The sequence below is a fragment of the Sprattus sprattus genome, assembly GCF_963457725.1.
Source record: "Sprattus sprattus genome assembly, chromosome: 14".
Taxonomy (NCBI): domain Eukaryota; kingdom Metazoa; phylum Chordata; class Actinopteri; order Clupeiformes; family Clupeidae; genus Sprattus; species Sprattus sprattus.
In genome coordinates, this window is record NC_137912.1 from 31,841,737 (window position 1) to 31,864,917 (window position 23,181).

The 23,181-nt window shown below is 40.1% G+C and overlaps 2 protein-coding genes across 6 annotated transcripts in view; both read left to right on the plus strand.

Annotated features, from left to right (window-relative positions):
- kmt2bb (lysine (K)-specific methyltransferase 2Bb) overlaps positions 1–2,639 on the plus strand; it is a 104,636-nt gene extending 101,997 nt beyond the window's left edge. For 4 of the 5 annotated variants that reach the window (XM_080851058.1, XM_080851060.1, XM_080851061.1 and 1 more), the window contains exon 37: positions 534–2,639. In XM_080851058.1, coding sequence (XP_080707184.1) covers positions 534–809 — 276 coding nt within the window. In that variant the 3' untranslated portion in view covers positions 810–2,639. The remainder of the gene's footprint in view (positions 1–533) is intronic. The other variant, XM_080851059.1, reaches the window with a different exon arrangement.
- Positions 2,640–16,148: 13,509 nt separating this feature from the next.
- LOC308375216 (proteolipid protein 2-like) lies at positions 16,149–17,718 on the plus strand (the record flags this gene model as incomplete). Its single annotated transcript, XM_080851301.1, has 5 exons — positions 16,149–16,238; positions 16,650–16,802; positions 16,971–17,069; positions 17,316–17,517; positions 17,678–17,718. The coding sequence occupies 5 exons, from the start codon at positions 16,149–16,151 to the stop codon at positions 17,683–17,685; spliced, it is 552 nt and encodes a 183-aa protein (XP_080707427.1). The 3' UTR covers positions 17,686–17,718.
- Positions 17,719–23,181: the final 5,463 nt, after the last annotated feature.

A 23,181-nucleotide genomic window follows, 5' to 3' on the forward strand; every position in this document is an offset into this window, starting at 1 on the left:
TGTAAACTGTAGGCTACAGTACAGTTTAGGTTGTATTTGCATGTATGATTATATTCTAGAAGACCTCAGCAATAATATCATGAGAGTAAAAGGAATGTAGTAAAAAAATTTTTTATTTAAATCAAATCTAAACATACCTTTATAAAAACCTAAATATTCCCCACGGGGAAGCCATGACTTCTAAATTCGCTACACGGACCAGCAAGAAAAAAAAACATCCTAGCCGAAACCATAAGGATTGTTTATCAATTGCAAGATTTAGGCTTTTCAACCAGAGACATAAAGACTGCCCTGTCTTTAAAGTCTTGTATAGTAACTGTCTTTAAAGTCTTGTATAGTAACTGTCTTTAAAGTCTTATATAGTAACTTTCTTTAAAGTCTTGTATAGTAACTGTCTTTAAAGTCTTGTATAGTAACTGTCTTTAATGTCTTGTATTAAGTTAACAGTGTGGACTGTTAACTTTTTCATCAAACACAACATTTAAGAGTTGCTTGTTTAGTCTAAAGTGATATTGTGTTTTTTCTGCTCTTAGGGGATTGGCTGCTACATGTTCCGCATAGATGACTTTGAAGTGGTTGATGCCACCATGCATGGCAACGCAGCCCGTTTTATTAACCACTCCTGTGAACCAAACTGCTACTCGCGTGTCATCAATGTGGAAGGCCAGAAGCACATTGTCATCTTTGCTTTGCGCAAAATTTATCGTGGTGAAGAGCTGACGTATGACTACAAGTTCCCCATTGAGGATGAGAGGAACAAACTTAACTGCAACTGTGGGGCCAGGCGCTGCCGCCGCACCCTCAACTGATCATGTACGTCTCACGGCTGCGTTTGAAAACAGAATTGCAGAAACAACACAGACATCTTTTCTTCATTCACAGTTTCTCATTTTCTAATACGACAAGAAGAGAAAGGGCAACAAACATTATGGGTCTTCCAAAATAGCAGAACTTTTGACTTCTTCTCTAAGGCTGGTTGGTTGGCATCATTACAGCCATCCACACTGACTCAACATTTCAAACTGCAAAACCATAACTTGTGTCTTCTGCAGTATACAGATATAAGAGGGGAAGTGAAACATTTGACATTCTTAATATGCTAGTGGTTAGACAAAGGACAGGGGGTGTTCAGTTATCTTGGCATGCTAGCTATCTGCTGGGCTGGGGGATTATCCTTGATGGTAATTCAAACAAGAGACCATTTATTTTAAGGCCATTATCTTTCTCTTCCTTGATTTTGCCAAAACAGTTCATTTCTGTTTCTTCCCCTAGATGAGACATTGGAGATGGTTGCCATAGTCTCGTTTCCTGTTCCTCCCCACACTTTCGAGTGCCTCTTCCTGTGTGACTGAAAGCTCTCTTTTTGTAAGATTACTATGGTGCTAGAAAAGCTCAGAGCTTTCTTTCTCAGGTTCTATAACTGAAGTGTTGCTTCTTTTTGACCCAAGGGAGTAATTTGTCAATATGCTCTCACTTTAATTGTTCTATTTGTTTTTGAGACTCATACAAATGTTTAAAGTGACATAGTTCATTAGTGGCATGCCATTATGAAAGATCACAGTAGAGTATTACCTTCTTGCTCCTTGGTCATAATAGAGAACACTAGGCATCATCATGCATTATCATATTTGTCCTTTTGTAATTACATGTGATGATCATTCATTTATGACATGTGTTGTTGTGCCGTCACACCTGACTGCTGAGAGATTCTCTATCCAAAATGTCAAAGTTTGATTCCTAATCCTCAGCCTTAAGCATCATTTGAACATAGCCTGAGTCTGCCATGAACAGGTCCTGCTAGTCCACTGGATGGCTTCTGTCCTATAAGGTGAATTGCTATAGTCTGTAGATAGAGGTGATGGACCCTGAGCAGAAACTGATGTATTCAGGATCCCCAATGACTGTCTGAAGGGTCTGTGGTCTTGGTATTAGAAAACATTTAAAGATACATGTTTATTCACTTCACATTTGGATGTGTTCACCATGTCATCAGTTGTCTTGAAGGTTGTCTGCAGTTCTGTCAGCCTTGGTAACATGGTGTTTTATTTCACACACTTTAGCCCAACTGCTTGCGTAGCCAGACAAATGGTCGAAGTTGTTTCAATATGCATGTAAGTGTGTATGCATACTTTTATGAAAATACTCTCAAGGAAGTCAGATTGCTGTCCAGTGCAGTTATCAAAGAGCACCAGAGAAATGAAGCAGTTTCTGCCAGCCCCAGCCTTCACCCTGTCCTCCCTGTGTCATCACATGAAAACTAGAAAAGATGGAATTCCGCAAATATTGCAAGGATTCTACCTCAACTTGTTAAGCAATGACATCAAAACCAAGGCAACTAACAAAAGAAGCTCCAAGATGTTGTTGCCTGTTTTGTGTGCAATGAAGGACATGTGACTATTTCATCACTATTTCTTTTACTGCTGTTGAAAATTATGCTCAATTTTTTTTATTTTAAACATATGAACAGTTTTTTTTTTAAAGACAAAATAGTGCATAAATGTGCAAAATGTATCCTTGTAACTTTGTACAAAACGGACCCCAAGTTGTAAATAGTTGTATCATATTTCTAAAACGGATTCATTTTTCTATGCACTTTTTTTATTTATTGTTATTTGATTAATAAAGCTGTTAAGACATTTGAACAAAGTGCATTAATATTTTACTGTTGAAGTACTACTTTTGGGTCTCAATCCAGTTGGACCGGATGGTTTATAGGCAAGGGATAAGGGTGACCCTTCCTTTTACAGTTTCCTAATTCCTAATAAGCAAGTATTGACCTGGTAAATGTATGATAGATTATAGTCTATTATTTGGTAATTACCACAGGTAATAAGAAGGTAAATACAGACAGGCTACTGCTGAAATACTAAGTGTGTAACTTTTACCCATAAACTCAACTAAGTACCAGGTAGTAGTGATCAGTTTAGGTTATATTTGCGTACTTCGTAGGAAAGTAGACAACCAATTCTTAGAAACACCATCAATTCAAGTAACAAATGGAGTTCTCCCAGGGTTCTGTTAGTAACAGACCGAGTAGGTACTGTAAGAAATGAAGGAGGTTTCTTTGTTTCCGATGCAGCAATCTTTATTCCAATAATGTGCAGTGACGAAGCAGCCTTACTCCGGATTCAGCAGTGTAGGACTGAAAACAAGCATTCACAATTCTAGGCATATATACTGTTTTAAGACCACTCCTAGGCCTCTAATGTAAATGAGCTAGGCTTGTAATGCAAACAGGTCTGACAACCTTTTGTTGTGGTATATGATAATCTGGTTTCTCTGTCTGAGATGGTTCTCAATGGCCTCCCCCATTCCCATACTTTGATTAATTGCAGTCACTCACACCTCAGTTTGCTTCCTGACCCCAGGTGTCTGAGCAATACCAGTGTGGGGACTATTCCTTTGTGACCATGATAAGATAACCCTTTTGGATATTCTGCTGGTGGTCACAGCAGCTGCTTGATCATGAATCTTACAGTCCACCCCTTGATGCTATGAAGCCATACATAGCATCAAATCAACTTTCTTTCTCAGAGTCACATCTTTCACAGAGTTGTCCAGTGGCGGGTGATGTCCTGCCTTAGGTTGCCCCCTCTGTGGCCATTAGGGAGTCTTACCCGTCATTGGACTCATCACCCTCGCATACACTGGTCATCTCCCAGCCCCAATAGGTAACTTATCAGGGGGTCATTCTGTAATTTGATACTATAAGATAAATATCTTTTATCGGGTTTGGAGAAGCATTTGAGAACCACCACAGCCAAGGAGACAGTCTAAGATAATTGAGCAAAACACAAAGGCATCTGACATCCTAAACACAAGTAAATATAAATGTAAATGGTCCCAATTGTTATCAAACATCAAAGCATACATCTTCTTTTCATCTTTTCGTGTTTGTTCGTGTGTGTGTGTGTGTGTGTGTGTGTCTGTGTTTTGTGGGTTCGTTCGGGTAAGGATATGCACCCAGTGGTGGATATGCATATTTGTCCTGGGGAAAATCACTTTATCAAATTTCAGAGAAGACGCTCTCTGATTCTCTCATTGTCTTTCTTGTCCATGCACTCTATTGAGTGTGCCTTTCACCTTTCAGCAGATGAAGCTCTGAAAAGTGTCGAGATCTTTGATTGTCCATTGGGTTGCTTTCTTTATTGTCTTCATCAGTTGTGGTCAATTTCATTCCATCAGTCAATCTCTTAGGGTACATCTCTGGGCTTGTGTATGGTCTCAGGTCCTTTGGATTCCTGGTCTGTAGAAACCTGTTGTGTGGTGGCCATCTGGATTTTTCTTGTTGGTCCCAGTTATGCTTTGTGGTGGCCCTTGTCCACACCTCAAGCCTCTGGTCACCCAAATGGACTCCGGTCCCACAGGTTCCATTTCCACAAGTGGTATCCCTTTACATTGGGTTAGTCATCTGGTGTCTGAAATTTTATATAAAAGAAAAGAAATAATGTTGCCCCCCCCCTTTCCCGACAAGAATTTCCACACATCCAACATGTATCAACAACACAAACATAATCAAAACACAACATAAAAACAGGATTACAAATATAAACTCCCCCCCCTTTTTGATACAGCACACATTTTCAAAGTGTGCTACTATCAGCATCATTTGGAATCCCAATGTTTTGGCTGCTTGTGTCTGAGTAACAGCCATTCTCTTCAAGCAGTGATTTGTCTGGCCAGGTGTTAATAGGTTCCTCTTGTGGTCTATTGTCTTGATGCAATGTCAGTTGACTCTGTAGACTATGTACTTTGTGAAATAGTTCTTGATAGTTGTCCCTTGTTGTCTGTGAAGAGTTACAACTTCTGGCTATGTGTCCACTCTTTCCACAAGAAAAACAAACAACATTCCGTTTTTCTGATCTGTTCTGATTTCTGCAGTTCCTTGCTATGTGTCCCTCTTTTCCACATGAATGACAGTCAATGCCTTGATGTCTTCCCACTCTGTATTGGCAATGTCTTGCAATGTGACCCTGTTCTCCACATGCATAACAAACATAGTGTTCATACCTTCCCCCACTACCAGGGCAGTGTCTTGCAATGTGCCCATCTTCTCCACATGAATAGCATATAACACCCACTGGATTGCTTCTCCTGAAGCCATTACCTCTGTGTTGCCAACTAGACGAACTGGTTTCTGGCCCTCTTTGTCTCCTGTTCTGCTGGGCAAGCTTACATCCTACAACTGTAGCGGGGTGTGATTTCTTAGAAGTGGCTTGATTGTTGTAAAATTGTGTCATTTTAGCAATAATTTCGTCATAGCCTGAGAGATGAGTCACAAACATTTCTATGGCAGAGCGAGTCTGGGGATCACTCTTGTTGATCAAAGCATATTTATAGCCAATATCCTCAGTCATGATGTCAGGGTTACCACTGTACGTCGTGAAAGCTTCCAGTAACCTATGTGCAAAAGCTGCGGGATGTTCTCCTTTTGTCATTGCCACCTCTGCTAACTTTCCTGGATTGACAGATGCAATCCCCAAAACCTCCAGTAGTGCTTTTTTTCGGTCCTGATTATTTCCCATCCTATTCTTCACTTTATCTGTCAAGGCTCTTGATAATGTAGATGGAAGGCACAGGCTCAACACAACACAAGCATCAAAATCTGTCAATCTGTATATGTCCACGCAGTTCTCCAGACTGGATAGAAATTCTACAGGATCCTGTGTCCCAGGTTCAAATATTCCCACACTCTGTACCACTACTGCTAACTCTGAGGGGCTAAGCCATTTTATGGTGTGTGACATAACCTCCTCACTTGCTCCATTCCGCACAATGGTGGAGTTAATTGGTGCCATTGGGTACTTTACCGTGACACCTGAATATTGGCACTGACTATCCTGTGAACCTGACTGTTTCTTGCAACATTCCTCATTGACGGCCTTGCTGCTGCAAATATCAGATGTGCTAATGGAGAACTGGCTAACCCTATGTACCACCAAATCTAACTCACCTGACAACACTTCCACTGATGATTTCAACAAGTTGTTTTTAGCCATGAGAGTTTCCATTTCTTTCTGCAACTGCCCATTTTCTCTTTTCAAAAGCGTTTCAGTAATCTGAAGATTTTCTATGTGTGCCAAGCCGTCATTAAGACGTGATAAGAGTGAATTATTCTCTTCTTTCAGTAGGTCTCTCTTTGCTTCTACGTCGTCTAATCTTTTCTTGGTCACTTTGTATGTGGCAAGAAGTCCTTGAAGGGCATTTGCAACTTTCCCTTTTTTGTGTTTTGGTATCTTGGAATAATCTTCGAACCGGGACCCTGCCCACTCGTAGGGCTTATCCTCTGCGTTCTCTATTCCGTCAAATATTCCATGCGAACCGTGTTTTCTGATGTATTGAACAATAATATCTTCCATTCTAAAGTTAAAACAAAAAAAAACTAACCACAACAATCTCCGTTTTATGTCAATCAATCTTGGTATTATGCTTCTTATGTCACGTATTGGCTAGGCTATGACGTTTCCGTCCTCAACAATGAAATAGCGCCTTTCAACAGCCAACCGCACAATTGAAATTCAAATGATTTATCTTTCCCGTTAAGTCGGATCCTATCACAAGCTTATGGATTTGTGCCGTAAAATCTGAATGTATGTCTATGATGCTTCATGTTCAACTACTGGCTATTATCCAGACAATTTATGCCACAATTCGACGGGCTGACTACTACACTAGTTTCTCACACTCACCAATACACCGGTTAATAATTATGCCTCTGTCCGTCAGGCACAACAGTATGTGTTCTTGAAATTGCCTTAGGCAACAGGACTTAGTGCCTAAACCACACTACTTTTCAGCTACTTGTTTCAGTTACTTAAAAAAAAAAAAAAACGTTTTCACAGTCTGGCCTTTGTTTCAATTACTTTAGGTTTTCTGATACAATTCTATTACCACACTACTTCGGGCTGATTCAGTTACTTTAGAAAAACTGCACAGAGCTAACCCACAGCCAGAGACCTCCTGCTTATTAATGGAATAAAGACATGAAACAGATCATTTCTATTCTTAAACCTCCTTTCTAGGTTGTTTTAAACGTGCAAATTTCCTGAAAAAAAAAGGTTTTTTAGTAGAATACTTACCAATTCCCCTCTTCTTTTTTTTTTTTTTTTTTTTGAAAATTGCAAGATGGGCTGGCTCGCCAATTGTAAGAAATGAAGGAGGTTTCTTTGTTTCTGATGCAGCAATCTTTATTCCAATAATGTGCAGTGACGAAGCAGCCTTACTCCGGATTCAGCAGTGTAGGACTGAAAACAAGCATTCACAATTCTAGGCATATATACTGTTTTAAGACCACTCCTAGGCCTCTAATGTAAATGAGCTAGGCTTGTAATGCAAACAGGTCTGACAACCTTTTGTTGTGGTATATGATAATCTGGTTTCTCTGTCTGAGATGGTTCTCAATGGCCTCCCCCATTCCCATACTTTGATTAATTGCAGTCACTCACACCTCAGTTTGCTTCCTGACCCCAGGTGTCTGAGCAATACCAGTGTGGGGACTATTCCTTTGTGACCATGATAAGATAACCCTTTTGGATATTCTGCTGGTGGTCACAGCAGCTGCTTGATCATGAATCTTACAGTACTAACTATGAATTAAGATGGTACTTCCCAAGAAATTCCTTGGCTTATATACTGTAGTTATTGTTCATGGCTACACCCATTTCTAAAAGGTTTATTAAATCTACCTTCTACTTACTTAGTAACAAACTCCACAGGTACGGGTTCCCTCTAGGGTCATGGAACATCTGGAATGCTGTGTACTTTCATGCAGATGTTTTTACAATTTACTCTGTAAGTAAGCCGAAAATGTACTGTTAAAAGAAGCCATGATTGTTTCCATGGGATTACCAAGCTCTTACTGTTCACAGGTTATACAGTGCCCTCCAAAAATGATTGGCACCCTTAGTGAATATGAGCAAAACAGGCTATAAAAAAATATGTCTTTGCTCAAAATATTCACAAAATTCTTACCTTTTCATTTCAGTCAAATTATTATTAAAAAAAAAGTTGACATTACATAAATATTTTCCTCCAAAACATGTGTGCCTCAATTATTAGCACCCCTAGAAAATCTTATAATTAAAACCTAACTGAAGTACATTTCCAGTCATGTTTTAAATTTTTAAGTTCACCTGTTTGATTAGGAAGTCTTAAAGAAGTCAACCATGACTTCCTGTTTCCATGTGGTATAAATATACACATTGAACACATTGACGATGTGTGACAAAGGGTTGTTGAGCTGCACAAATCAGGAAATGGATATAAGAAAATCTCAGATGAAAATACCCATTTCCACTATCATGAAAATAATTAAGAAGTTTAAAGCGAAAGGAGATGTTAAGAATCAGCCTGGAGGAGGACGTGTCTGTACATTGACCCCACGCACCGTGAGGAGGATGGTTCGACTGGCAAAATAATCTCCAAGGATCACAGCTGGAGAATTGCAGAGGTTAGTTGAGTCTTGGGGTCAGAAAGTCTCCAAAACTACCATCAGACGCCACCTACATCACCACAAGTTATTATGGAGGGTTGCCGGAAAAAAGCCTCTGCTGTCAATCAACAACAAACTAAAGCGCCTACGGTTTGCAAAATGTAAGTCAGACGTTCAATGGGACCGAGTTATATGGTCAGATGAGACCAAAATAAGGCCATTTGGCAACAAACATCAGTGGTGGGTTTGGCGTAGACAGAAAGATAGCTATACAGAAAAGCCCTTCATACCCATTGTGAAGTATGGTGGCGGATCTTTGATGTTGTGTGGCTGTTCTTCTTCCAAAGGCCCTGGACATTTAGTAAGGATACATAGTATCATGGACTCCATCAAATACCAGCAGATATTAAATGGAAGCACACCTCAAAATCAACACAAAATGGTTGACCGAATCAGTCCACAGTCCCCTGACCTAAACCCCACAGAAAATCTGTGGGGTGAGCTGAAGCCGAGTCTACAAACGCTGAGCTCAGAATCTGAAGGATCTGGAGAGATACTGTATGTAGGAATGGTCTTAGATCCCGAGCCATGTGTTCACCAACCTCATCACGCATTATAGGAGAAGACTCAGCGCTGTTATCTTGACAAAGAAGGGTGCACAACACATTCAAAAGGGGTGCCAATAATTGTGGCACACCTGTTTTGGAGAAAAATACTTATTTAATGTCATCATTTCTTTTTTCTTTCAATAATTGTACTAAGGTAAGATGTTTGTGAATATTTTGAGTGAAAGACCAAGAGGAGTAACAGCAAAGCTTTCTTTTCCCCATATTCACTAAGGGTGCCAATAATTGTGGAGGAGCATGTAGCATGGCAGTCAGTGATTCTTGAGATAAGGGACAAAACAGGTTTTGATTTTCCCAAAAAATATTTGGATAACTTCCAAAATATATGATTACATTTATGTCAAATGAAGTTTTGTCTATCCAAACATGTTTTGGTTCAACCTCCCAGTTGTAGATTTTTTTATGTTAATTGAATGTTTGCTGGGTCAGCACTTGATTTTTGTCAACACCATCATAAACATAAATATACTTATGGAAATTATTTTAAAGGATCTTATCAGAAATATTTTTACTCTTATTAGTTTTCCCAGTTCCCCTTATAATGTACACAGGTCTTTAAATCATTAAAAACAAAAGTTTAGAGCCAAAGAAGTCAATGTTTAATGAGTAGAATTGAAATCATATCACGAAATTACATTTGTCTTTAACCTTCAGATTTAACAGAGACATTTTTAAGCATTAAAAATACACATCTACATTGGAAATGTGTTAGTCTTTGAACAAATATCCTTCAAGGAATGAAACAGATACCATTTTTTTTTTTTAAATATAAAAAATATATCTGAAGGAGTTGACACTCTATATCTAAACTAGATTTAATTCGACACATGAAACTGAAATAGCAATAAAAATGCATAGGAAGTGATATTTTTGGCATAAACAGCATTAAAATGAATAAAATGGACACTAAAATGGCCTTAGTCAACACCATCAGAGAAAGTCAACACCATCAGACACAAATGTTGATGGTGTTTGATGGTGTTGACGTCTGATGGTGTTGACAAAAAAAGTACATTTCTCTTCATATCACACAAGATTCTCACAGGAGCCATCTTGTTTATGTTTATGGTCCAGCCAATCTATATAAATAAACACTAGATTGCAGAACATTTTACTCTAATGTTGACTCTTTAGCCATTTTGGAGTTGATACGCTATGGTTGTGACGTGTGCATATTAGTAAATAGATATGAAAAACAAAGTATTATTAAAAACTTACCAGAGCTCAAATTTTCTCATGTCACCAGGAAGACCAAGGAGGAAGGAAAGGGGTCCTTTGAGTTAAAGCTGCCCTAAATTATTCCTGATTTTTTTCCCAATTTAAAAAAGTCTGATGGTGTTGACGAAAACTCTGGACACATGCTCAACTGACCAGAAAGTACATTCAAAATGTTTCAAAATTTTTTTTTTTTTAATGTTTGTGAAATAAATACTATGTTATTTACATATGATATAGATAAAGTTCAATTTTATATCACTTTTCAGACTTTTTAAAGCATTGCAGTGTGATGTGACCTGCTTTCGGACATGGGTTTTTGTAGGTACTGGTCACATATCATATCATTTAGAATAAAAACAAAATGTTAGACAACAACAAAACACACTTTGTTGTGCTACCCTTGTCCTGTTGATGAGTTTGGTGAGGCTTTTAAAATATATTACGTACATTTTAAGATAAAAAAAACTGTGATTTATGTCACGGACATGTTTTGTCCCAGGTCTCAAGAATCACTGCAATATTAAAGAGCCTCCATGCTTAAGATAGCTTTCTCTTTCCTTGGATGCATGAGACAGAGGAGCTGAGCGTCTTCTTTCCTTGGATGCATGAGACAGAGGAGCTGAGCGTCTTGTTAACTTCTGTCCAACTGCTTTCTCTTTCCTTGGATGCAAGATAGATAGTTAACAAGATAGCCTGTCTTTGGAACCACAGCTGACACTAAAGAAACCTTTGGACAGCAGAGAGGACAAGCTAACAGCAAGTAAGGGTTCCCTCTGATAGGGGGGGACTCTACTACTAAACTGGGGATACAGATTAGGTATCTGTGGAACAAAGACACATGTAATACCGTATAAAAGAAATGCCATATAACAGCCCCAATTTATGAACTGGATATGTGTGCCACAAGTCCTCACCTAGGTAAACCAAGTCTTCTCCATTTCGACACAGACTTCCTCATTAGGAGGCTTTTGAATTGCTTCAACAGGGGGAGATACACTTAAGACTAGGGGATGCTATACAAATTTTAAGCTAACTATAGCCCTTACTCTAAGACCAAAGTAAACTGATGGAACTGGAAATATTGTTATTATTATAGTAAGACATTTACTGCTTGCTCTGTATCTGCAACTTACTCTGGATGTGTTCTCTGTCTGTCTCTCACTGAGGTCCAAATGCAAATGACATGTGACCCCCTCCTCCCTCTCTTCCTGCTAGTCCTTGTGTCCTGGCATCAACCCCATCCCCCCAGAGGTGAACCCCTCACTGTACCCCCCCCCCCCCCCCTCTTCTCACCTAAAGGGTGTGGCCCTCCCCCCTTCCTTCTGTTCTGTGACCTGACTGAATGTATAAAATGCCATTGCGTTCTGCTATCAGGTAGGCCTTTCTTGAAGCAACAGCTGAGGTGGGGTCTCCACGCTGAATTAAACCTCCAGAAACATGACTCCGTCCTCCGGTCCATTCTTCAACTTTAGCGTGCTTATTAATATTCTAACAAAACCTACAATGGATAGTAAAATTCCATGTTGAAGCTGAGTCATACAACAGCATTTCACTTGCTGATTACTTGTCACTCTTCTTCAGGCATATGCATTGGTGGCACAACCATGAATGTGTGCATAGTGTCAGCTAGTGGTAGGACTGCTATCATAATAAGTAGACAGTGGTTTGGAAATGATGTGTGTCAGCCTTTCAGACAGTAGCCTATGGGTTTCCATGGTCAAAGTTAAGACAAAATACCTCTTTTCCATCCAAATCCATCCATAGTGTTCACCAATGTTTCATATATCTGAGACACAAGGCACCTATGTTAGGTCACACGGTGCCACAAGGTGATTTCCCCTTTATTGTTCACCGCTAAACAGTCCTTTACCACAAGTAGGTCATGATTTGCTGGTTGAGAGATATATTCCTGTGTAATCAGTACATGTGGTGAGATACATTATCCGCTCTCACCAGTTTCCATCATTGCACCGTTGTGTTGTATTTGTACTTTTGCATTCATAGATGTGTAAACATTGAACTTGGACATACACCGCACCCACAGACTTATCATCCAGAGGCTATCAGGGATGAGAAGCACAGATAGAGTATACTCAGAAAATTCAGATTGCTAAAGAAGTCACTTATAGTGACCAAATTTGTGACAAAGCTCACTTCAGGAATGCCAGTACTTGGTGGAATATTGATCGGAATTACAGAGGACAATCAGACAGGTCAACCTCTTGTTTTCCTCTTGGTTGTCTCACTGAATTAGGTCAGCACTTTTGTTTATCATTTACATTACAATTTTTCAAACAAAAATTTTTTTTTATTGAATATGGTTTGCAAGAGATGAAGAATGAAAATAATCAGCCCTTGAAGTACAAAACCAAAGGTTTTCATGTAGGCTACACATTTTGCGTCAAGATGTTAAATATCGCATCCTGTTTGCGCAGAATTACACCGTAAGTCTTATCAACCCTTATCTGAGGGGAAATTTGGGTCTGCAGAACAGGATGTGGTAGATTTTGTGTGTGCACTTGTGAGTGTAAGTTAAGTGAGATTGCAAAATATAAAGTTTAAAACTAATTTAAATTTAAAACAAAGACTAGGAAATAGTATAAAAAAGTTATTGACACAGCTGAACATTTATTTTTGTCTTGTTAATTGTCTGCTCCGGCTTGATGAAATGAAAGAAGATAGAGAAAGAAGACTTATGTGTATTATACATTAGAATTAGTAGGAGTCGGCATTTCTGTGGACATCAAAAAAAAGGAACATTGGTGTATTAAAGATAACACTGCGCCGCTTTCCTTTTCGTTGTGGTTCTCATTTTTGGTCTTGTCTGGCCCTGCTTAAAACAAACACAAACTTGCAGGAATTATTATCACAATGAAATTACAATTTATAATGTCAACTATACAGACTAAACGTTCACAAGTACACTGTGAGAAGGTGAATTCTCCCCCTGGCAAAAAGGGATGGTGCCCATGAAGACTCTTGGACTTCTCCCCCATAATGGTTGGATCCTGGCTCACCTGATTTGAATGTGGTACCTATTTAAGCCCAAGTGGCTGTGCCCTATTTAAAGGGTGCCATATCACTATGAGGAGAGAGACTGTCTGTGAGAGGCATGAGAGCACTTGCAGAGGTATGAAGTTAAAACACTTCCCTGTTTACCGGAGTGAAGGAAGTGTTTTCTAGTTGTGTGGATACTGTGGGCCTGATTTACTAACATGCGACCGCTGCTTAAAATGCGTTCGCACATTAACGCACGGTGTTTTTGCGCATTTTCCGTGGTATTTATCAAACCACATCTGCGCTGGGCACTGGGGTGCTTACTCCGCCCTTTAAAGGGCCTGATTTACTGACATTGATTTGCGAACGCAGCTTAATCTGCGCCTTTGCGAGGCGCACATTAACGCACGGTGTTTCCCCGCATTTTCCGTGATATTTATCAAGCCAGATCCGTGCTGCATGGGCAATCATTATTTAGCGCACCGTTAAAAGACTGGAGAAATTGCTTGCAAGTTATTGCCACCATGGAGATTCGAGGAAGATAAAACTAAGGTTCAGCGAAGAGGAGAAAGATATATTGGTTCACGTTCGCTCAATTACTGAACCTGATTCAATGGGTTATATTGTTGTTTTGACGCCATCACCTACAGCGAGATGTTGAAAAGAACACGATTATAAATAATATGCTATTGGTGGCATTAACGCATAAACTGTCTATTATAACAATATAGATGTGTACATGGCGAGATTAATACGTTCTACAAGGAAGGGACATGGGTTCACTACAATATATCCCCACTGAAACAAGTACATTTACCAAGTAGCCAGGCCTCTCCAAAATCACCGTTGCTCAATCATGGATAGACGGCACTATTCCGGAAGATAAAACTGTCATGGACAGAAAGTGAAAGTGAAAGTCCTCTCTATGGCAGAGGTGGTGTAGACACACACACTCTGAAATGAACCCCTGCATTTAACCCATCCAGGGAAGTGACACATACACACACAGTGAAGTGAAGTAACACTAACCCGGAGCAGTGGGCTGCCATTGGCGGTGCCCGGGGAGCAGTGATCAGGGTTAGGTGCCTTGCTCAAGGGCACTTCAGCCGTGGAAGTGGGCATGGGAGAGCAGTGGTCTACCACTTCCCCCGCCCACATTTTTCCTATTGGTCGGGGATCGAACCGGCCACCTCACGGTTTTCGGCCTGAAACCCTAACCAGTAGGCCACGGCTGCCCCCTCTACCACTACCACGTAAGTAATGGTCTTGTTGGCATCACATATGACCTGGACATTCATTGAATATGTGTGCTTTCTGTTTCGTTAAACTTGTTCGTGGATTGAAGATGGGGCTGTTTGCATGTGGGTGCGATGAATGGCTCCAATTACGTACGGAAAGTTTAATTTCAGTTATCGTAGTGGGGAAATGTATATTGACCAGTGCCCCGTAGCAATGCGTCGATTACCTGGGTGAATATTTGGCTGAGTGAAGGCTGAGATATACCAACTGATGCTATAACTGTTTGAAATGATCCGATGCCAATATTTGCAATGTTGTCCAGAGTTTACCAACTGATTGAATGGAATGTGTTGGAGGGTTAGATGTCGTCTCTGATCTGGTTCAGTAATTGAAGTATTGCGTGGCTGGTTAACCTGTACCGTCTAATGATTTGTGGTTCGCTTAACTGAAAATGTGTTATACGAGTTGAAAAAATTATTTCTGTGCGCTGTCTCTGTCTTCTTTCTTCGCCTTGCCATTATCACTGCTGCCATATCAACGTTTTCAGACTCAATGGAAATGCGCTTCCTGGTTAAGACGTACTTTTATGAGGCGGAGAATTAGCGCGCAAATCATAGACGTGCGCTCGCCAGGCAGTTTAGTAAATTCCACGCAATACATCATTAGGCGCACTCCTCCCATTAAAGTGCGCTTCACGCCTACGTTACCACCCACGTCTCCGTGCCATCCCATCTGTTGGCAGGTACACACCCTCAAAGGGTTAATATGCGACTCTACTCAAATGCGCCCCCTTAGTAAATACCGTTTTATGTTTACGACCGCTATTTTACGCTAGAAATGGGCGCAATCCTGTTAGTAAATCAGGCCCTCAGAGTCTTCAGAGGATGAGCGACGTAATCACCCCCAATTTATGGGGACCTGAGGGGGCTTGCTCAGTGCGGTGATTTGTCGCAATTCGGCCTTCCGGCGTGAATAGAAAGTGCTTCGATTGGTCAATGAAAGTATCACCGAATGTCACATCTGGTCCCTTGCTAAGGGAACCGAGGTTATATCCATAACCTAGATGTTTCCTCTGATGCAATGTGGCTCTATTCTTTGCAGGATGAGTCAAATAGCCGACTCTTCAAAAATATGTGGTCAAATGACCAATTTCTTCTATGGTTCCAGAAACAGGGAGTGGCACAACTTCCCCGCAGGCACAAATCACCCCACTCTCCTCTACTTTGTGGAAAATTGATCGGGATTACAGAGGGCAATCACACAGGTCAACCTCTTGCATTTTTCAAACAAAGATTTTTTTTATTGAATAAGGTTTGCAAGAGATGCAGAATGAAAATAACCAGCCCTTGAACCAAAGGTTTCTGTAGTAGGCTACACATTTTGCGTCAAAACGTTGAGTGAGTCACCTTAAATATTGCATCCTGTTTGCACAGAATTTCAGCGTTGGTCTTATCTAGGTCAAATCTAGGTAGGCGTTTTAGATACATTACTAACGCGAGTAGATTTTAAGAGGACAAAATTAGGAAGCAACTTTACATAACAGTTCCCTTGACCATCCTATTTCTATTACCCTCCCTTTAAACCCAGTGTATGTAGTTTTTATCGATTTTTCCCCCCCAAAGTTGCACTGATCAGCTATGCAATCGTCAGAGGGAGAACAGGGCACTCTTAGTGCAACCATCAGGTACTTGAAGACTCGCAAAGGACTCACCATGGCGGGGGAAATCGTAAGTTCATCCTATATTACCCTCAGATCCATGACCATGTTGTATTTGCATCAGAGAAAGACACAATGGAGACTTTGCTTTTGTAGCTTCCTGAAATGAATTGCTTGTGGCCATACAGACTGACCTAAATTTCTATAAAATGCATTAAACTTCCCGCTAATATGAAACACTACTTAATTTCTCCTTTTCTCTGATTGCCTATAGATACATTAAATGTATCTATAGACCACCCGGTATGACTGTATATGAATGACTACTGGACTCTGGACTCTGTAAAGAGACTTGAATGATTATTATTAATGTGTCTTCTAAACCATAACAGCTACTTTGTCTTAAAAGAGCTGCTGGTATAGCAACAACATAATTATAGAATATTGAAATAAATGAGTGATTGTTTCTTTGAATATTCAGGTCCTTTGCTTCCTTGTCCTTATCTGCAAAGCTGCATCTAGGGGATGTTTCATTGGATTCCCTATTGTTGAGATGGTATGGGCCGCAGTTTTCTTAATCATATTTTCATGGGGGCTGGATAAGAAGTTCTATGAAATCCACTGGCTTTGGAGTGTAAGTATTGAGTTCATAATTAATACGTTCTGTAGGGAAAAGCATTTGCAGTAATTTCATTGTTAGCATGACACACCAACAAACCTGTAGTGTTTGTTTAAATCACACTCCTGGGTAAGATGGTCAGTCTGTTTTTTCCAAACGTAATAACCTTTCTACAATTTTCAGGACTTTTTCAGAGCTTTGATTGCATCCCCACTCTTGTTGATCACATCGATGGTCTGTTTTGCCCATACATATGGTGACTCTACTGCAATAATGGCAGAGGTGATATGTCATACTTTTTTAGCAGTGGCAAAGCACACATAAATTCTGTTTTTGTAACTCTAAGAATGACTCTGATATTAGAAGAAAAGAGAAGAATGCAAAGTTCAGTTATACATACAAATACCATTTTATTAAAGAAGGAATTCAAGTTTGTTGGTTGTTAAAGGTAAAGCTGTGTTGCATTGTTGCATAAAGTTTTTTTTTTTTTTTATCCAATGCACCATTGATATTTAATTTTTCTCTCAGATCTTTGCTCTAGGTGCTGGAGTCTTGTTTGGTTATGATGCCCTTTTAGGGTTTTCTATTGTTAAGGACAGAAGAAAAGCTAGCACCGACCAGACGACATTAGGACAAAGTGGTTTTGGAGCACAACAAAATGGTGTTGGAGCACAACAAAATGGTGTTGGAGCACAACAAAATGGTGCTGGCACAATAATCATTGTCATAGGTAGCTGAGATTTCTACAATCTACCCTTTTCCTTTTGTCAAATGGTTGCTCTAATAATTCATGCAGTGTAAGTCTTCTGTCTTGCAATGGAAATGAGGATGTTTAAACGAAACATTATAATATCGTGCCATTGTTGACCGTCTGATGTTTGTCATTACAGAGAAGTAACTGGAGCTGTGAGTTGATGGAGTCTCAGCCAACCACAGACGATGTGATTCAGCATTTTAAAGGAGACTATTTTTATTAAATAGAGCTTGTTTCCTTCCTTATCATGCTGTTGAATATGCCACAGAGACACTGACCCGCCAGCCAAAGAATCAATCCTAATGCATGCCAGGCTTAGGCCATGTTTTGATACACTTATAAAAATGTATGCTTGCTGAAACTGCTTGAAGAGTAAAATAATAGAATCAAAAAAACATGTGTTTGAGTGTGCTTAAAAAGTGTTTGAGTGTCTTTTGAATTGTGCAAGGCAGAAAAAACAGGAAGTGTACATTGGGGCCCTGAGTGTCAAAGTAGAGCTAACGAACAAGAAGGACAGATGTGAACAACTGATGTTGAAGGAGGATATGTATGTGGCAAGAAAGACTTTAGCAGCAAAGAGACATTTCTTACCTAATATGGGAAAACCTGTAGAACACAAGTAAAAGAAAAAGTATAAGAAGGGAGTATGCAAGTGGTCCCTCTCTTACTTCGCTGGACTGAGACTGAGTTAGGTGAGATTCTGGTCAGTTAACACAACTGTGTGCAGAATGGTGTTACATACTGAACTAGCAAGCTAGCAAGCTAAAAGGCTAGCCAGTCACTTGTCTTTATATCAGAACTGTCATTCAAGTCCAAGGTTCAATATCTAACATACAAGGAAGAACAACAACCCCTTACAAGGCCCTCCAAGCTCTTCTTTTAAAGCAAATTTAACAACCCATAGAGCATGCATTCAAGCCAAAGTAAAACACTTTTTTCCACCACTGACCGGATCAGATTTGGAAAAGCTCAATCAAGGTCATTGGCTTTGCGGTAGTCAGTAATGGCCTGACTTGGTTGCAGCACACTCACACTCACCCCTGTTCCTAAATTGCACATATCCTGCCTTTCAAGCAGGAGATAATATGACCCTTTGTTATTCAGTTATTCATAACTACATTACATTTTAAGTAAACAGTTATAGTTTTGTGTCCTTCATGATACTTCCAGATTAGACAAATTAAAATGTATTTAGAAAATATGTATTTTAGTTGCAAACATTTTCCACTTCTTCTACCTGTCGTTCAGCCATGTCCAAAACAAGGTTGCAACTCTACCTAATCACCTCAAATAACATCATTTTAGAAAGGGGGTAAACATGTGTGCTATTATATTTCAGACCAGTACAGGAATCACTGTGGATGAATGCGGCCCTTGAGAAATAGTGACTTCCTAACTGAACTGTCTTCAAGGAACCTGACTGTATGTAGCTCTATGGCACAAGGGGAAGTCAAATGCAATCTAGTCTAAAATGTAGGTGTTTCTCAGCTCTTCCTTTTACGGAAGACTAGACTTCATTTCATCCTACTACATGTTTTGCTGTGGTTCTTTCCTCCTGCCTTGTTTGCGCAATCTTCCACATGCCTTGTCGAAATTATATTAGAAAAAAAGCTTGAAAAATGATATATTTATGTATGGAATAGTGATGAAAAGTATCTTTAATATTAAAAGATGACCCTTAAAGTGTTTTAGGTTAATATGCCTGATTAGAATGGTGAGCACCCTTTTAATGAAATCATATGACATCGAAATGGAAAGCTACGTCTAACAGGTCATGACTTCCTTAGTTTAGGACTGTTCCTCTTGTCCAGATAGCTCTTCCTCAGTTGTGGACATATTTTTACTCTTTATCATGGAATTAACTAAGAATGCATCATAACCAAACGAGCATCCTGCACACAATCTAAAAACCTGAAAGACAATTTCGCACAATTTCGTAACAACAATTTCGCACAATTTCGTTATTCAACCATGTCCAAAGTCCTGATGCAGACACATGTTGTGTTTGACTGAGAAGCTCAACAGCATATCGCTTCCATATGTTCTCCCTTACAGCACATTTTCATGAAAGTTCACCAGCAAAAATAGGACTAGCTCTTGAAATAAATCTGAAAGCTGATTTTGGTATATTTAAAGACCAACACCTCACTTTTCAAGGACACTAGAGCTACCAGAAAAGTCTTTCCATCACCCTCACTTGGACCTGCTGACAGCACTCACCTCTCCTGTTATGAGAGGCGCTGAGATGGCAATCAGGTGGATGAAACAGTTGGCTGAGGTGATCAACAGTATGACTGACCCAGTCACAGCTCTGAGAAAAAACTTTCTGCTACTGAAATAGATTCACTTTTCCTTTTGTAGGCCTTTTGAGGACCTGGCCCAGGAACCTGACTTAAATTAATCTGTATGCATCTGTAAATAAACCACATCTCTGTGGCTATTTGTTAGTGATAAAGTAATGCTTTTAATACAAAAAACAGTGAATGCATATCCCATGTGTTAATAGTATTTGTGCTGAAAAAAGACTTACACAAAAAAGCCAGTGGACCTCAAAGGATGTCTTCTCCAATCCCCTTGTAAAGATGATCAGCATTAAAATTCCCAAAACTCAGCAAGGGGTACACTGATGTAACAACCCACATTGACAGGTCCAGCTTTGTCAATGATGGAAAATACGTACAGTGCTTCGAGCCTGCGCCCTTCTGTGGGTTTTGGCCTCCGTGCAAGAGGATCTGTTTCCTCGTCATCTGTGTTTCCTACAACCTGTAGTCTGATCTTGTGTGTCCCTGGATGTTCCATTTGCAATAAACTCTGTTTCTCAAAGATTTCATATCTCCTTGTTGATCAGTTCCATAACATGTTCCCTGTTTGTTAGGTTTTTTTTACCTCTACAGAGTTTAAAGGATTGTTGGACTTAATATTTTGACGGCCATAGTCATTCCTTTGCGTGTCTTCAAGTAATCAATGGACATATCCAATGTGTGACATGAGGAAGTCCAGTGCAGTCAAATCTGGTAGGTTATTTCTCAATTGAATTTAATTTATATTTTTTTTCAGTGAATCTATCAGTGATTTCTATCCTAAGGAATTTGACAACATGTGCATTTCAGTATGTGTCGGTAACCCATAGTGTACTTTTCATCACCATGAGAATAAACAACCACAATAATAAACCACTCCAGCTCCTCTCTACCAGGGACCCATGCAGTGCCTTCTACCAAGACCGCCAAATCAGTTTTATAACCTGCATGTTATGCTATTGTTGCTGTAGCCTTCATGTTTCAACATGTTTCAACATGTTTGACCCTGAGCAGGAAGTGATGTATTCAGGATCCCCAATGACTGTCTGAAGGGTCTGTGGTCTTGGTATTAGAAAACATTTAAAGATACATGTTTATTCACTTCACATTTGGATGTGTTCACCATGTCATCAGTTGTCTTGAAGGTTGTCTGCAGTTCTGTCAGCCTTGGTAACATGGTGTTTTATTTCACACACTTTAGCCCAACTGCTTGCGTAGCCAGACAAATGGTCGAAGTTGTTTGAATATTGTAAGATAAAATCAGTTCAGTATAGGTTTATTAGGTAGAATAGTTTTCAATCTCTAAACTGTTTTGCAGAGACCAGAGTGAAAAGCAGGCCTGGTAAGGTCAGGTCACTTGCTACAGACTTTCTAGCAGGCCAGGACAGGAGAATGTGGCCTGTGATACATAGTATGTCTCTAGGGAGATAACATGGTCAGCTAGTCTGTGAGAAACAGAGGTGCAGGGACTTCACACGTAAATGTCCTATTGCTGAAAAACAACAGATAAACCATGTCATAGATCCCATGACACCACCTGTTACCAGGAGGGGCCCACGAAATGACATCAGTGAGAAATGGAGTATAAGAATTGTTGTTTCTTTAGGACAGATCAGAACTCCGGAGTCTCCGGTTGTGTTTACTGGATGCAATTGTCTTGTGAACTCAACTGTATTTGTGCTGCAACTCATCAAGTAAAGCTCTTACCTTGTTACAACAAAACCTTCGTGCTGGCGTACTTTACCGGGTCCTGAACTAAACGCAAAGTGTAAGAAATAATTATCTTACAGCTGGTGACCCCGACGTGAGGACCCGTAAAGGCGCGCAGCTTCCCTGCCTGCGGCACGAGGCTGGCACAGGAGGGACCGTGGAATTCGATTTGACATTCAAAAAGGCATGCCTATATATAACTAAAAGGTAAGGACAGCCTATTTAACTAAATGTCCATAGTTAAGATATCATTCATAGTTAGTTTTTGACTGTCAGAACTGAATAACACGGGCGAAGTACAAGAGAGTGAATATATGATATTTTGTGGCACAAAGAATCTGCATGACTACATTGCTGTGCTGTGATTTACAGAACAAGTACACATTGATTGGCTTTGTGTGTTCTTATTGTAAGACAGACAGTAGAATTGTTGGTATTGCATTGGAGTGGAGTGAGTGAGCGAGTGAGTGGAGTGTTACATACTGAGACGTCAGTGAGGCTTTGTGCACGAGAGGGCCGCATAGGCCGCACGCCTAAGTGAATTGAGAGACTGCTTGGTCAGTGAGTCAGTGGCAATTTGCGGTGGAGCACTGGTACAGGTAAAATTATATCACCGGTGATATAACTGTAGCAGCCCAGCACGCAAACCCTCTGACAAGACCTGATCTGAAGACGACAGTCTCGCTAGAATAAGGTTTCATATACCTTAGCGCCTTCCTATTAACAGGCGGTAGTCATTGAGTAGAATAAGGTTTCATACACCTTAGCGTCTTCTTATTAACAGACGGTAGTCGGTAGAATAAGGTTTCATACACCTTAGCGCTTTCTCTTTTACAAGCGGTTTTCATTGTGGAGAATACAGTTGTTTACAGCTTATTTTCTGAATTTTTATGTGGGTGGGTGTAGGACTATAGCGGACTTACACCCACAGCTGTTGTGTTTTGCATTTATTGCATTTATTCCCTGTATAAATTCAGGGAAAGGAGGGAATGTTATAAGATCATAACCAGTTCCGATAAACAACACGAGGGGGAGGTAAAAGATATCATTCATAGGCTGGAGAAATTTGTGAATGAATATAGAAAAGCCACGAACAAACGGTGGTAATTATAGAATAATCAAACCATTCTCTGATTGGTGGAGCGACACTCTAAGGCACTACCCTGGTGAAGAAGGAGTTAAAATAATATCTGTAACACCACAAAACAGAACATTCTAGGAGGGCTTATAGTAGGACTAAGTCATGGCAGACCAAGAGAAAGATTTCAGAATTATAGGGTCAAACAGTCATTTTGGGGACTACACTGTGGTACAATGTGGTAAAGGAGGGAAGAAGATTGAAATGGCTTCAGCCACAACTGTGGTAGTAGTTACGACACAACCCACCGCCTCACAGGTGCATGATGCATCCCAGGCACAGCAGATACCACCATGGGAGAGGAGAGACATGAGTGGTGTCCAATGCTTCTTATGCGGAGCTAATGGACATTACGCACGAAACTGCGAGCGGTCCATCAGCCCGAGAACGTGGGGTGAGTGCATGCCACTTATGTTAGGAGCGCAGGGTGATAACAGAGGGAGGTATAGGGGATCAGAAAGGGGAAAGGACGAAGGCGAAATGAACAAAGTT